The sequence below is a fragment of the Nicotiana sylvestris genome, chromosome 2 (assembly GCF_000393655.2).
Source record: "Nicotiana sylvestris chromosome 2, ASM39365v2, whole genome shotgun sequence".
Classification (NCBI taxonomy): domain Eukaryota; kingdom Viridiplantae; phylum Streptophyta; class Magnoliopsida; order Solanales; family Solanaceae; genus Nicotiana; species Nicotiana sylvestris.
In genome coordinates this window covers 27,878,692-27,895,235 of record NC_091058.1, presented here as the reverse complement: position 1 = coordinate 27,895,235, position 16,544 = coordinate 27,878,692, and the positions used below count along the sequence as shown (strand labels likewise).

The 16,544-nt window shown below is 33.9% G+C and overlaps 2 protein-coding genes across 3 annotated transcripts; both read left to right on the top strand.

Moving 5' to 3' along the window:
• Window positions 1-2,560: 2,560 nt before the first annotated feature.
• On the top strand, window positions 2,561-11,078 carry LOC104219074 (uncharacterized). Of its 2 annotated transcripts, XM_009769707.2 has the most exons (14): window positions 2,561-2,895; window positions 2,993-3,055; window positions 3,587-3,642; window positions 3,820-3,900; window positions 3,980-4,053; window positions 4,209-4,291; window positions 5,732-5,838; window positions 6,065-6,207; window positions 6,292-6,339; window positions 7,935-7,987; window positions 9,857-9,941; window positions 10,026-10,092; window positions 10,183-10,293; window positions 10,673-11,078. In XM_009769707.2, exons 1-14 carry the CDS (start codon window positions 2,666-2,668, stop codon window positions 10,798-10,800), a joined length of 1,329 nt encoding a protein of 442 aa, XP_009768009.1. In that variant the 5' UTR covers window positions 2,561-2,665; the 3' UTR covers window positions 10,801-11,078. The 2 variants fall into 2 exon arrangements, with proteins under 2 accessions (XP_009768009.1, XP_070023907.1); XM_070167806.1 differs by having other exon boundaries at window positions 2,572-2,895; window positions 10,026-10,293; window positions 10,673-10,985.
• A 2,168-nt stretch (window positions 11,079-13,246) lies between these two features.
• Window positions 13,247-15,576, top strand: LOC104219075 (putative FBD-associated F-box protein At1g61330). The gene is made up of 4 exons (XM_070164665.1): window positions 13,247-13,546; window positions 13,637-14,203; window positions 14,288-14,452; window positions 15,244-15,576. The coding sequence occupies exons 1-4, from the start codon at window positions 13,247-13,249 to the stop codon at window positions 15,574-15,576; spliced, it is 1,365 nt and encodes a 454-aa protein (XP_070020766.1).
• Window positions 15,577-16,544: the final 968 nt, after the last annotated feature.

Sequence of the window (16,544 nt, the reverse complement as noted above, 5' to 3'; positions counted from 1 at the left end):
ATCGTAATGAAGATCTTCATCTTGAGAATTCTATCTTCCAACTCCAATTGTTTCGTTACTAGAAGATTATTTCTTGCCTTCATCGCAACTACTTTTTCTTCAATTTGTCCTTTTCAATCTTGCCATCATCCAACAACGAATTTAAATTATTGATTTTAAGATTAGCCATATCCAACTCACACTTCAACTTGTTGATTACAACGAGCGCTCTGTCCGGGACAAGGTCCTCTGCCCATTCCCAATAACCACATGAACTATCCTAAAAAACAATCCGAAAAAAAATTACTTATGAACATTAGCAACGAATCAGTCAAAAGCAAGAAAAATTCAAACAAGACCGATATATAATCACTTACTTCCGGTTTAGGGCACTTATAGAATCTCCTCCCAGGATTTAAAGGAGTCGGCGAAGTAAAATTGTTAGCAATTTCTCCATAAAGACACTTCCTCTTCGATGAATAACTGCCTTCTGACATATCAAGTTTTCGGACAATAGATAAGGCGAGAGTGAGAGAAAATGGAGCACCCAACCTATTTTGTGGAAGAACCCTAAAATGGCTTCTTCTCTGAGTTGTGTAGATCGATTTAGGTTAGAGGGGGAAGACTAAGAGGATTTAAGTTAAAGGGGCTGGGGTGGGTCGGGTTAAAAGGGTTGGGTCGGCTAGTTTTGAATTAGATATGGGGTGGATGATTTTAGACCAATAGGATATTTACACGTGTATTAAATAATATCCTACTAATAAACTAACATCTGAGGGGCACTTTAAAAACCAAAGTAAAACGGTAGGGACTTTAATAACACAAAAGTGAAACGGGGGTAGATATAGCTTATTTTTAATAGTAATTGGGGGGGGGGAGTAGATATAGCTTATTTTTAATAGTAGAGGGGTATTTTAGGCCCTTAACCGTTAAAAAAATGAAAAACAATAGGTGCTCCTCACTCTTCTTTCATTTACTCTTTACGAAATTTTTTTTTTTTAAATCAAACTACCTACTTTAAATGCGAGAAAATACTTTTCATTTCCCACACATAAAACAAGCTTTGTATGATTTTCAAAGGGCAATAACTGAATTTTTGAGAACAAATGCCATAAACAGAACTCATAAAGATTATATAACGTATCTGCCTGAATTTAAAATAAAAAATTAACTAGGACTTCCGTTCCGTCTTTGAACAATAATAATAGTAGAGCTCTTTTTCTGAGTAAACAAAAGAAGCTCATTTTATAAATTAAAAGTGATCTTTCTTTTCCATCATTGTATATTCAAATTGTACAAAAATCATGTAGAATTCATTTTTGCGAAATAATTTTGGTAAGAGTAAACGAAAGGCCAACTTGACTTGAAAAAGAACAAGTATCCACCTTGCCCATAGTGTTATTTTCTATATATGCATATTAAATATCTTTTAAAGTATATCCCTTCCTATCGAATGTAAGTGACATTTTAGTTAAATTAATTTTGGTAAAAATAAATGTTGCTTTGAAAAATCAAGAACAAGAGTTTGTGTTATCTGAGTATCTGCGCAAAACTATTTTAATTAATGACTTCACATTGTAAATGAAAAATTATTTTGTCAATACATATAGTTAAATAAAAAATTTACTCATGCTCATTAGTGCAATATTGTCGTGAAACAAGCTCCTTTTAAACTTTAATTTTTAACTAACAGTTGGGAATGATAATACTATGATAATTTTTTTTATTGATTTTAGGCGATTTAAGATTAATTTTAGGATTATTTAGAGATGATCTCTAACATAAGCGCTCTTTTATAAAAATGTAGCATAGTGCATTGGGCCAATGTTGCTCATGGGAAGTAAACAAAGAAGTCGCAATAAGGACATTTTAACTCATTAAGGACATTTTCTCGAATGGTTAGAAATCAAAAGCGAGCCGTGGAAACAGTCTCTTACAAAAATACAGGATAAAATTGTGTACGATAGACTTTTATGGTCTGATTCTTCCCCGGACCCCGTGCATAGCGAGAGCTTAATGCACCGGGCTGTCCTTTTTTTTTTTTTAGAAATCAAAAGCAACCATATGACCACGTTGGCCACTTACAACTAATTAAGAGGTCGTTTGGTAGAGTGCATTACAGAAAAATATAGGTAAAATAATTTGGTATATTTTTTCAATCTATGTATAACTAATACAAGCATTAGTTATACACCCTATTTGGTATTATCCTATGTATAGCTAATGCATAGCAAACCATGATATTAGCAATACCAAGACTACTAATGCATGCATTAGCATGGTTAAAGGCAAAACTATCCTTAAAGTCTCTTAAAGCTAAAGAATATGGGGGACATTCTTGTAAACACACAATTTTCTTAAAAATTATGCAATGAATTTTAATTTTTAATACACCACACCAAACAATGGATAAAAAATAATCTCTGCATAGCTAATACTTGCATTACTAACCCATACATTATTAATTCATGCATTACTAATACATCTTATTCAACATTATTCTTAATACATTTGCACCAAACAACCCCTTAGCAATGCCAACTTGGAATTCATAACAATTTACAGTGGCAGTGTCTTTCTCAAATAGCCAAAGCTAAAACCCAAAACGCCACCTAAACACTTTCTTTTTTGGCGCTAACACTCTTCACAGACTAACGTTAGCAGCCATTTTTAGTGAATCAATCAAATGGGGGAAGAAGAAGCTTCAGAGCAGCAGCCCATTAGAGAATCAATGGGTGAAGAAGATGCTGTAGAGCAGATGGAAGTCCCAACAGAAGCTGTAGAAAAACCATCGGAAGAATCTTCTTACCGTTGGCCGGTTATTCAATATGATGTTCCCCCATATCGAACCTATCATTTCTTCAACCATTTCAGAACTCCTTCTAACCCTAACAATTTCTTAAAGGGTGTCAAATGGTATGCCTTTTCTCCTTTCTTTAGCTTTTTCCATTTCTTTTATGCCCTGTTTTCTATATATGTTATGGTTAAATCTATTTTTCTTCTGGAATTATAGGTCCCCGGATGGTTCTTGCTTCCTCACTTGCTCTGATGATAATACCTTTTGTTCCTTTACCTTGTAAGTTTTCTCCCACAACTATAAATAATGATGATTTTTACCCCGGCACAACTGTGAAGTTTATAAATTTTAAGACTTGAATAAGTGTAAAGTGTTAATTTTTTTGTACTTTCTTTTATAAATACAATTATTTTGAATTAGTTCATCTTTTTGCGATTGGATATCTAGGGCTTAAAATTTTATTGGTAGATGAAGTTTCACTTAAAACTGGCTGTCTGAGCTTTGCAGTTCTGGCCCAAGCCTTTATAAAAGGAGAAAGGTTGTGGTAAGCTAAAAACTAGCGTAGAATTATTCATGATATGACGAATTATCTAAACAGAGAGGGGAATGGATATAGAGAATTCATATAGCTGACCCTAATGAGTTCGTGAATTAGGGAAAATAATTGATTGATTGACAGATAGATAGATTCGTTTCTGGTGTAATCATGAGGCTGACTATGAAGCACATAGTAAGAAAAGGTACATAGTTATTCTAGCATTTCCATTGTCATTGAGTTGCTTTCTTAGTTTGGCTCTGCTTCGTTGATAGGCCATATGATGAAAGTGGATGGCTTGCTGATACTTCTTCATCAGCTGCCGATACAGGTAAATTTAGATGCTTTTAGTATATTTAGGTTTGAATGTGAAGAGGCGTTGTGGAAGCCTTTTATACTTTTGATGTTGAAATTTGTCGATCATCTGTGTTCAGTATTAAACTTGATATGATTTGCCATTCTCATGTTGTTGTTTATTGTGTTTAAGTCTGAGACTGATTATCTGCAGATTCTTATGCTGCAAGCCTTGTCATGAGTGAGGGGGAGTCTGTATATGACTATTGCTGGTATCCCTATATGTCTTCTTCACGTATGTCAATTGCCTTGTTTTTGTGGTAATGCTGACTGTGATAAGAAAAAATTAACTAGAGTTCTCTTTCACGACCCAGGTCCAGAGACATGTGTTTTTGCAAGTACTGCCCGTGATCACCCTATTCATCTTTGGGATGCTACTACTGGACAAGTGTGTCATCGTCTTTAGAACTGTTGCTACATATATTTTTTTCCTCTCGCTTGTTCTTTGATGGGTTGCTACCTACCCGTGATTTGTGTAGCTGCTCAACAAGCTTAGCTAGGAAGATATTCTTCCCTTCATTATCTTTTCTTGGGTGGTTGCAGTTACGCTGTACTTACCGTGCTTATGATGCCATGGACGAGATCACTGCTGCCTTCTCAATTGCTTTCAACCCAGCAGGGACTAAGTAATCATTTTTTTATCAAACTGCTTTTCTCTTTCCTTCCTCGTAGGTCACACTTCATGTAGAGGGACCTGGTCCTTTCTCTTTAATTTTATTTGTAGTATCTTAGTTTTGTTTTGAAAAAAAGAAGAAAACAAGAAACATAGCACACTAGGTATAAGTTTTTATTTGCAGTCCATGACATTATAAAAATGACTGATGCTGTGTGATCTCTGAACCCATTAGTTTACTAGGTTAAGCATGTTTAGTGCAGAATATTTTTTCTGCTTATATGATTGATGATTAAGGGTTTACTTCCACGGACATGATTTACATTTTCCAGATTAGTCAATATTATTACTGCCAGACCTGTTGGATAATCCATCTAATCGGTAGATTTAATTGAGCTGTAATCTGTGAGTTAGTAGAGAGGCCATCAAAATGAGATTTTCAGCTATCCTGGCAAATACATATACCTCTTTTTCATTTTCTATGGCGGTGCTTGACTGAACACAGAGTTTAAAAAAGAAAGGAAGACTTTGATCACATAAAGTCTCTCTCTATATACATATATAATATGTGCGTGTGCTTGCACACTCACGCGGGTATATGTAAACTAATAACAATCAAAAGTACCACTAGTATCTAGTGGCTTTCGACATGCAATGCCAATTACTATAAGAGTATGTTATTGAGGATAAGTTGGAAACATTAAAATTAAAAAGTTTCTAAATATGAAAAGGTGTCAGCTTTTCCAGAACAAACCAAAAGAAAAAACGCGTGCCCATATTAAATGGAATTAACGAAGTACAAGATAGGTAATCTTCAAAATGGATATGAAGAAAAAGACGCTCTATCAAATAGATGCAAAGAAAAAGAAGCTATGGAAGACAACTCCTTTTTTATCTTTTATATTTTGTGGAAGGCAAGATAGGAGATCTTTTGAAGGTAAAGAGTGCATTCTTGAGGGTCAAAAGTTCTGTTGTATTTCTTTTGTTGATTTTTTGTTCAAGTGGAAGTACCAACTTGTCTAGAGGGTTGGCTGGACTGATAGTATGATTACAGTGCATTTATTTTTTTGATAAAGACATCTGGAAATGCATTGTATGATCACAATAGCTTTGTAGATATCGCACCATCTCAGTGAAGCGTAAATGAACTCTTTTGATTTATTGAAAAACTGTAATCTATGATCAGAATGACAGAAATGAGACCTAGTTGTCAATTTTCGGTGGTTGCTAATGAATCTCTTGATGCCCCGCTCTACCAAAAGATGCTTTTCCCTTTTGTTTTTTCATTGTGTTTCATAGACTTTAATCTTTGACTATCTTCTTACTTCATTTGCACTACAATGCTAAGTTCTTTTGTGGTATTGTGATCTGCTTCATTTTCTTTATTTATGTATTAGCTGGTAATTTTCTACAAAAGAAAGTTTTCACCGACTCTTTATTCTTTTTGAGTTAGGATATTTGCTGGATACAACAAATCCGTAAGAATATTTGATATTCATCGGCCTGGTAGAGATTTTACCCAGCACTCCACCCTTCAAGGAAATAAAGAAGGGCAATCAGGTATTTTCCACTAGCTGCTTCTCTTTATCATCAAGTTTTCAGCACTTGGCTCTATAAATAAGACAAGAAGCGGACGATTATCTGTGTCAAACACATCAATCTGATAGTTCTCTCAAAGTGACACTAGATAGTGCAGTTGAAGTTAATTAATTCTCCTACCTTCTAATGCCAACATTATTCCTCATTATACATTTATTATTCTGACACCTTTAGCTTATCTGTTTAGGCATTATATCCTCAATTGCTTTCTGTCCAAGCCATTCAGGATTGCTGGCTACAGGCTCCTATAGCCAAAGTACTGCCATACATAGAGAAGATAACATGGAACTTCTCTATGTATTGCATGGTCAAGAAGGTGGGGTAACACATGTAAGTTGGTAGAGCTGTCATTCATTTTTTTTTCTTATACGCAAATCCTTAATTGATTCTTCAACCATAACATTCACTTATCAGGTTCAATTCTCAAAAGATGGAAACTACTTGTACACTGGTGGCAGGAAGGTAAGAATTTGAATGATGGTACAGTACCGTTCATTTTTAATGCCTATTTAACAGATGCTCATCCTTTTGTATTATTCCTTCCTTCCTTTGTGAAGAGAATGCTGGATCTGAATCTCATTTTATCCATCATAAATGATGGATCAATGCACTTGCCTCCTTAAATGTTTTCTGGATTTCTAGTCTTTAGCAAATAAGAAGCCAGAATGTATAGACAGCTCAAAAGAAGAACTTATCCATTTGAGTCAATTTTCATTTTTTATGCAAGCTTTTTATTTGGTTGGGATAGGGTTGGGGCAGATCAGGACCAGAAACTGTTTAGAACAGCTAATTGGAATAGTTTAGGCATACTTTGATTTAACAAAGTAATGCATAAACGAAAATAGCTATCCTAAATTTGAGAAAGTGATTTAGGTTCTAATAACTCCACATAATATGAGAGATTCTTAAAATAGGAAAAAAAAAATAATCAAAGAAAGTCTTAAAGTCGATTACTGAGCAATGGTTTTACAAAATCTTTTTGATAAGGTAAAGTATTAAATGGTTTTACAGAATTATTGAAGTTCAATTACCATTTTCAACTATGGTTTCACAAAGTTAAATTTAACAATCTCATTAGCTATTTTGCAAATTATTGCTAAACAGAAAAATGCTTTGCACAATATCAAAATTAGAGCAAGAGAATGAGTTTGATTACTCATTAGTAATTAATGGTAACCATATTTCGGACTTGGATACTGCTGTATTAATGGTCCGAGCACCTGCTCTTCTGTCTTATCTCTTTTATTTTATTTTTGTCTTTCCTTTTATTCTTTCCTCTCTTCTGTTAAGACTTTAAATGAGGTGAGATCTTGAAAGCAATTTATGACTTTAGTGTTCCCGTGGAGTTAGTGCCAAAAGATGTTAGAAGGGAGAATGCAAAACAAAGTCGGCAAGCATATGATGTTCCAGGCGAATGTATAATTGACTACATTGTCTTTAAATTTATAGCATCGATTTAATAGGTTTCCTTCTCTCTCTCTCTCTCTCTCTCACACACACACACACACACACACACACAACAAATTTAGCGGGTTTCACAAGTCTTTAGATCATTGTTTTGGTTATTATAATTCAGTTTTGTGTTCGTCTGTGAGTGTAAATATATGCTTCAACCCACTCCGGAACTTTCAGATATTTGCTGGTTTAGGGAAGGGAGGACTATGCCATGCTGTAGATGACCCTTATAAACTTTTCATAGTAAGCTTTGATTAAAGTTCATCAGGGAAGCCTTCATGTGATATCAGCTATGTCAGAGATATGAGAACTTCTACCTTCTAGACTTATAAGCGTGCAGTTTGTTACACTTGAGTTATAAAACTAAAATAAGAGCTGTATTTGTTTCCTTTATTCAGAAATATAAACTTTGTGCCTGTTTAGGTAAAAGGCATCTCTTCTACTTGTTGATTTCCCCCACTTGTCTATTTATGATCTAAACTTTGACTATTTCCTCTTCGGACTCATTTCTTCTATATCGCCACATGCGCTAGTGCTACTCTATCATGCATGCATCTTGTATTAAGCATAATTTGACCAAGTTCATCTCAAACTTGTTTTAGGACCCTTACATACTGTGCTGGGACATTCGGAAGACTGTTGAAATTGTTTACAAGTAAGTTCCTTTCTACTGACTGGATATTGAGGGAACAAGAGTGTTGGAATGATTGACTGGATGGTTTTGTTTCTGTTCAATATAGAAACTAATGAAATGCATTCCTCTTCAACTTTCTTGTGTCTGATGTCTCACTCTCTTGCTAGAAACGTGATAATCCGTTAGCAGTTTCCTTGTCCTGTAAAACAACACTATATATGCTCATATGATGTTTTCCTGGAGAGGGATTCTTTTATAATCTGAAGTGGTCTATTTTGTTTAAGGGTGGAATAAATGATTATTGCTTGAAAGTATTGAAATCCTGTCTATATTCTGAAAACATCTCTGTATTCTTTCCATGCTCTTGCATGTTCAGCAGGGGGGGCGTTTACATGAGATTCAAACATTATTCATTGGTTTTCTCCCTTAAAGAATATGCTTAGATCACTTCCCGAAATTTGTCAGCTCCTTAGCTTTATAAGTTTTTTGTATTTTCTGAGCTGACAGTTTGAAACCTTTGCGTCTCTGCATCCCCTGGATGTCTTAATAATATTTCACTTCATTAAAAAAGAAAAGAAGAAGCTTTCTTTGATGCCGAACCTGCAAAAGATACAACTATTATTTGGAAAGCCATGCTGCTCGAATTTTCTTTCTTTTGCCCCATAGGCCTGATAAATTGTTTCGTGGGAAGTTGGTACCTTGTTGTTTGAGTGTCTTTTTTGTTTTGTATATGTAGTGTTTACATGCAAAGCGATGAGCTCACAAGAATATACTGTTTGCGTTATCTGGAGACCAATTTATTAAAAATTGTAGAAATCTGCTTTCTCTTGTTTCGGTATTCTGTTGGTTTCACTAAGCTACCTCACCCTGGATTAGGTGAAATCTGATAATTAAATGACATATAGAAAAGAAAAGAAAATCATTAATGTGAAATGCGGAAGTTATCAATATATTAGTATACCAAACAAGTTCATTTCCTCTTATGGGACAAGCTTTTGGAAAGTAATCATGGAGGAAGAAAGAATCACAAAGTTCATGGGGATTCTTGGTGGCAGCTGGATGTTAAAGATGATATTGGTGGAATTTATGGTGCCAAGATAATAGTCCAAAAGATGATTTCCTACTCTATTCTCATTGGAGATGATCACAGTAGCTGAGGTTCTAAAGAAAGATAGTTCTCAGATATCGTGGGTGTATCCTTTAGAAGACCTCTATAGAATTAGGCATTTAGTGAGGTGGAAATCCTGCTGAGATTGTACAATCATAGAAAATTTGAGGAAGTTGATGGTATTGAAAGAATCATGGTCGAAATGAATACTTCCTATATCCTTCTATTTAATGGAGAAGATCCTAGATCTTTGTGGAGAAATTATCAAAATCTACGGCCCCGACAAAAGTTGCATTCTTGATGTGGTGTGTGGTATGGAAGCCGTTTTGACTGCAGATAACCTAAGGAGGAGAAGGTGCATAGTGGTTAGTTGGCACGACTCGTGTAAGAAGTAATGTAAATCTTCTACTACTTTATTGTGATTTTACTTGCTCAGTTACACTTTTATTTTCCTTTGCATGATACCGAATTTTGGGTACAAAGGAATGGTCGAGGGCAAACACTTGAAGAAGTGCTTTTTCATGTATGGGGCATAACTCTTCCAAAAGATTGGTCTACGTGCTCAACATTCTATAAAATGGAAGAACGATTTATATTATCTTGGTATTATAGCGATTATCCAGCCAATAGTCACAGATTTTCGAGCTATCCATGTTGAGAGTATCCATTTGCATGAATTCAATAATTAGCTATAGTGATACTTGTGCAAGTTTGAAGTTATGGTGACTGAGTGCTTCAGTGATCAAGTTTCTAAAGTTCCCTTTTCTATTTTATTTAATAAGGCTGTACAGATCATCAGAAACTACCAATCAGCGCATATATTTTGATATTGAACCTCAAGGTCAGCATCTTGGCTCTGGAGGACAGGTAATCTTCTACTTTGTTAAAAATTACATCACCTTTCAAAATTAAATTCAAGAACTCATATTGCGTGCTTGCTTGTCTGTCTAGGATGGCTCAGTTCACATTTATAATCTTCAAACTGGACAGTGGGTGTCCAGCTTCCGAGCTGCATCAGGTACTTCTTTATGTTCATATACAGAAAGCTTATGTTGGATGAAGGTCTACCTATTTTCTTCTATTTCTTACTCAGCTTATCCCATTTCAGACACGGTGAATGGTTTTTCCTTTCATCCTTTCCTGCCAATGGCTGCCTCTTCGTCAGGCCACCGGAGATTTGGAGTTTTAGATGACGCCTGCGAGGATCTGCTCCTTACTGGTAAATTTATTCACATTACATTGTTGGAATAATGCCCCAAAGTATTATGTGTTCAAACTTTTGTAGTCATTTGCAATGAAATATCTTCATTGTTGTTGCCATATCTTCTCCTTCTATGCTTTAATATGTCTGATTCCTCATTCCCATGCACCACTTTCTGAGAAACAAACTTCTTGTCATGCTTCTTAGTCCTACTTGCTTCCCTTTTTAATAAAGTTGCTAAAATGCTTAGGTCACATCTGCTCAGATCAAGTCAACATTTGCATTTGCTGTATGAAATGCTCTTTGTTATTATACTGGTCTGCTTGATTACAAAAACCATTCATGTCCTCCTGTCAACATGAGAAGTTCTAAATATGATTGTGTTTTCCTTGTTTAGGTGATGATGAAAATTGTGTTTCTGTGTGGAGCTTCTCCTATTCAGCATCCTCAGAAAATGCTGATAGCCCCAATTTTGGAGGCTCAAATGGTAAATCTGAGCTTCAGGACCTTCATCAAGAACCTTGATCCTTATACCAGCCTTGTGTATAAACTTATATTAGCATGTGATGACACCACCTTCATTCTACCACCTTCAAATACAACCACAGAAAATCATTCTAAACAAACTGTGTATGCACTATTTATGAATGTATGCACATTAGATCTGCTGCCTTATATTTTCCTAACCAGTTATTAGCTCATAGATATTACTTCTGGTAGTTGCCTCATTTGGACTTAATTTATCCTTTTCTCCTTTTCCATTTTGGTATATGGAAAAGAAAATCACAGCAAAGTTTGAGGAATTGTGTCTAGCTTGCTACTTTTTGAATGTGTTATCCATGCATGGTTATGACCGAGTCTTTTCATTATGCTCTTAAAGTTTTGTCAATGCTCAAAATAGCTGGAAAAACATCCATTTTATTAACCTTGTGTTGTTGGAGGTGAGAAAGCAATCATCTTTCTCATCATTTCCTTTAAGCACCCCACTTTTGTGAATCATTCAATCACACTATCCAGCTGAGAATCTCATTTGTTGCTCGTTTTTGCGGCTCCTACTTTTGAGACTTCAGGCCTCATAGATCCATGTTGGCTAGGTCTACAGTGATCTCAGATTCATGGTCCTAGACTTTGCATACACATCTTTTCTGGCATTGTTCCTGCTGTTTTCTCTTTCCCTGTGGTTCCAAAGAATTCAAGATATTCCACTTGTCCCTCTTTCCTTTTGAGGAGGGACTTCATCATGTTAGCTGATAAACAATTTATTTATACAAAGGTATGTTCCTTCTTTTCTTCCTTCCCCAAAATGCTTTAGGAAATTTTTGTGGTCTCATAATATTTGAATAGTTAGAAACTATTGCTCAATCAACAGACTGAATCCCTTCGAGTTATTAGTTCGTCTAACTCAAAAGCATGCACAAATTGCTTCGTTAACCGTCCTTTAGAGACAGGATTGAGAAATACCATTAATAGATATTCATACTACTTTGTCACTGAGTTGTATCATATGGTAGAATCTCCATCTCAATTCCTCGATCCAACTTGTACTAAGTACTCATCTTTGTACTAGGATTCTATATATAGAGAATTGTGCATGGGTGAGATCATGCATGTGAATGATAATATATAGATTGTTATACTGCGAATAATAGTAGTTTAAGAGGTTTGGTTCATGACATTTATCTTTACTAACGCGGTCAACCTATGAAGCGCTAAAAACGATTTTTTGCGAATAATAATAATAATATAATTACCTAGTTTACGGGCATTTGAACTTATACTATATTTGTACCAGTTATAGCTATTACATGGTTTTTATTCCTATAATTTTATCCTACGAAAATATTTACATTGATTTCCTCATAAATTGTGCAGTATTAGAACCAAAAACTTTATTACTAACCAGATGTTATATTAGTTATGTAGAAATTGCATCGATAATGCGTATATAGTTTTATATTGCAAAACAAACATTGTGCCAGCGGTGCAAAATATTATGCCAATATTATTTAATATAATTTTTCTTATGCGGGACGTGACTCTAGATAGAAAGTGTTGGAGGTCGAACACTAAGGTTATAGGTTAGGAGGTATTATGCGTATTTCTATGACGCACCAGACTGAGGCTAGTCTGTTAGAATTTAGTCTTAGACTGCTAGTGGTTAGTGTTGAGTTCTCACTTCTCATTCGTTCCTCTTAGTGCCGGGTTTTATTTACTGGTTATTGTTTTGCTTTCCATCTTGTGATGCTATATTTTTTTTATATGGTTTTTATTGATGGTACTGATATATTACCTCTTTTCGTCTTCTTGAGCCGAGGGTCTTTCGGAAACAACCTCTTTACCTTTCGAGGTAGGGGTAAGGTATGCGTACACACTATCCTCCCCAGATTCACTAGTAGGATAAAACTGGATCGTTGTTGTGGTTGTATTTTTTTCTTATGCGGCCAAAGTCTTAAATTAACCGAAGACTAATCGTGTTTTTGGCTCATTCGCCAGATCACGTAACATTGTAAAACTCCCTAGTGATAAGTTTGGCGTAATGAAACTCAGTTTAGTATAATCTGCTCTTTAGTTAAGTCTTTTTTCCGTTAGAATACTACATGTTAATTCAAATTTAAACTTGAAACAATTAATCACATAGGTAAAAAAATTTATTAAATTATTTTCTATTATAAAAAAAATTAATTTGTTTATTATACAATCTGATATTTCGGGGCTCTGAATTCAAGTAAAACGCCATAAAGCAGTCCCCTCTAACGTAATCTAACTATAGATTACTTTTTTGTGTACTTACTTGTGAAATTTGACTATATTCTTATTGTTTTTATTTTGCCAGATAAGAATATATTCATTCCTGCACTATATATACATAGGTTTCTCACATTTTCTTCTCACTACATTTTGTCTTAATATTTCCTCCTCTCTATATACATCTTGTCTTAATATTTCTCTTTTGTAACTTAGAAAAATAGCTATGGGAGCTTCAAGTTCAGGGTCCAAAATAAAGCGAGTTTTGGTGCCAAATCCAAGGAAAAGATTTAGGAGAAACTCTTTGGAGACAAATAATAATGATGAATCCAATAATTCTAATGTTTATCTTCCTAATGAAATTGTTGATAGGATTTTCACTTTTTTACCTATCGAATCTGCTATTACTTCTTCTTCTCTTGTTGCTAAACCATATAGACATTCATGGTTATATTCTCGTAATCTTTGTTTTGATAAAGATTTTAGGCGACGTTGTCGAGCGGGACAATGGTCAGAGGCGTCAATTGTTAATTATATATTACTAAGGCACTTAGGTGACAAAATTAATAATTTTAAATTATATACTTGTCCTGTACCATATGTTGCTTATTTTCAGAATTGGTTTAAAACGGTTGCATCAAAAGGCGTTGAAGATTTTCAAGTAGAGTTAATTCAACCTTACGCTTTTTGTCAAATAAAATCTGATATTTTCATTGAGCCAACTCTTCGTGTCTTAAAATTAGTGCGCTGTGAACTATTTTTGTCACAAAATTTGAGTGGTTTACAATTCTTGAAATCTCTTAGTCTAAGTATGATTCCTGTGCCACCTTTTTTTACTAAAAGGTTGTTGTCAAGCTGTTTACTTCTTGAATATTTGGCTTTAGAGGGTTGTTGTTTGATTGGTGAAATTACCATTGAGGGTTTGAATAGGTTTAGTGCTCTTGTACTTAGACATTGCATTGACTTAATTTTGGTCACTATTAATACTCCAAGTATTACCACACTTCATTATAGTGGTAAGATTAATAAAATTAAGTTTGTGGATCCAATGGTCATAAGATTAAAAGATGTGATCTTGGATTTTGGTGCTACAAAAGGGCTTCAACATATAGCTGATAGGGATGATTTGTTGGAAGTTTTGAGAGATGTTGAGACTCTCTCAATTACCAATGCTTTTCTTGAGGTAAAATAATTATATCGTATATTTTTTTTTCCTTTTTTATAATTTAATTTATATCCGCGTAAATAATTTTTTTTATTTGATTAGGGGCTTTCTCCAAGATTTGTGGATTTTGAATACAGAGATGTGGAGTACTATTTTCAGAATTTGAAGGAACTCCAATTGGTTAGACGTGGATTGAGCTTTGTCAACCCTTGGGACATTCTTTGTTTTGTCAAGAATTGTCCCAACATAGAGAGACTCTTTATTGATGTAAGTATATATTCTAACCTTTTAAACAATTTTTTTTTGTTAAATAGCTATTTGTTTATTACTTAATTTTTCTTGTGTGTGTGAATTTTTTGTCTTAATTTGTTTGTCCATGTTTACTTTTCAACTTGAAAATAAAACTTCTCATGATTTATTAATCGCAAGAATAAAAAGTTAAGAAATTGAAACCATCAACATATATAGATTTTTATTCAATGCCTTTCTCTTTAGATCTGATATTTTAAAAAGACAAATTTAAGTGATATCTATTCCTATATAGAAAATAATCAAACCTACTATCAAAAAGGAAAACGAGAAATAAACTGGACTATTAGAATCAGTTGATGATGTTTCGCGGGGTATTATCACTTTTAGCCCGTGTCAGAAACTATTTACATTTGGTAGTCGAAAAAGTGTATAAAATTTGTATAATTTTTGTATGTAACATATAGAATGTATATATATACAAAAAATATATAAATTTTATATATTTTTTGATTATTATTTCTACATCGACTATACTGTGTCATTTTTCCTCATTTCTCGTTAATTTGTACGTACATCTTGGAATTAAAACTCGTAGTCACAACTAGCTTGTTTTATCTATTTCACTTGTAGTTTATCGATGTCTCGTAGAATAATGTGTTTCCTACAAAGATTATTATAAATGAGGTTAAAATCTTGTTTTAACTTTTTACCGTCCTTGGGAAAAAGAAAAAAAAAAGGAAAAAATACTTTTGATTTAATCAGTAATTATTTAATTAGTGGAGTAATTAACAAAATTAATTATGCAGTTTGGTCTTTATGCAATGGAAGTTGGAAGCTATTGGAATATGGTGGCAAAGGAAAAATTTGAGAAGTGCCAAACAAAATTCCCACAACTCAAATTATTGAAGGTGAAGAGGTTTAAGAAACTTGAGCTTGAAGAAAAATTGGTGAAATATTTCTTGTTGCATGCTACGTCTCTGGAGTCTTTGATTTTGTTGGAAGCAAAAAATTATCGTCATGAAATTAAACTGAGTGATATCATTTATTATAAAACAGTTTCAAACCTAGCTACTGTCTCTACCTTTAGTGCTTATCAAGATCAAAGTCGTGTGTTTCCTAAGCATAAAGTCCTGCAGTGAGCGCAGAAGAAGGACAGTCCCGTGCATAAGGTTTCCTGTGTTTACGCAGGATCGGGAATATATTCATGCGTTCATCAAAAAAATGTTGTGTTTTCTTTCTCTTTTTGTTTCGACATTAATGGTGCAGTATTCTTGTTGTGGTGAGAATATGTAGACAAAGAAGGGATATAGTGATCAATATTCTTCTTGTTGTAATGAAAAAAATTGGAGATGATGTACTGCTGGTTTTAAATGATATTTGCATCTTTTGGATTTCATATATATGGGTTTTTATTGTTTCTCTTCATTTATAACTTTTAAATTCACCTAAACAATTTAAGAATATATACTCATTATTGTTGTTGTTATTATTATTATTATTTAGATGTTAATCTTCAAATCTTCACTACCCTACGTTTTACAAACTAATTTGCGTCTAAGTAAGCCACTAATTACTTCCCCCTCCCACCCCTTCTCACAACTTATAATCGCTTCTATTACTTTTTTTTTTCTTTTACAATATATATATTTCAAAATTTTCTCCACCCCATAAATTCTAAATTATAGCAATTCTTAGACTACAGAAACTCAAATTCCATTCTGCCCCGACATTTTAAAATTTTAAGTATTATAAGATGGTTATAAACGCGAGCATGTGAGTGAATAAGAACTCGGTGTGATATCTAAAAACACAAATGTATTTAGAAGGCATACTAAACTTAGGGTTACAGTCGCCAAATCGTATCGTACGTAACTCTGACTATTAACAAAACATGAAAAGACTAGTATATATACTCATTATTATTGATATGCAAGTTAAAGTACGCTAATAATGATTTCATCATGGTATAGTGATAGTTGCATCCGCAATTATTCATGTATTTAACACATCCATTACTTGTGAGAAACCTAAATATGGTTCTTTTTTCCCATGCCTAATTAGTATCAATTAGGGGTGTACATGGATCGGATTTGTCGGAATTTTCAGA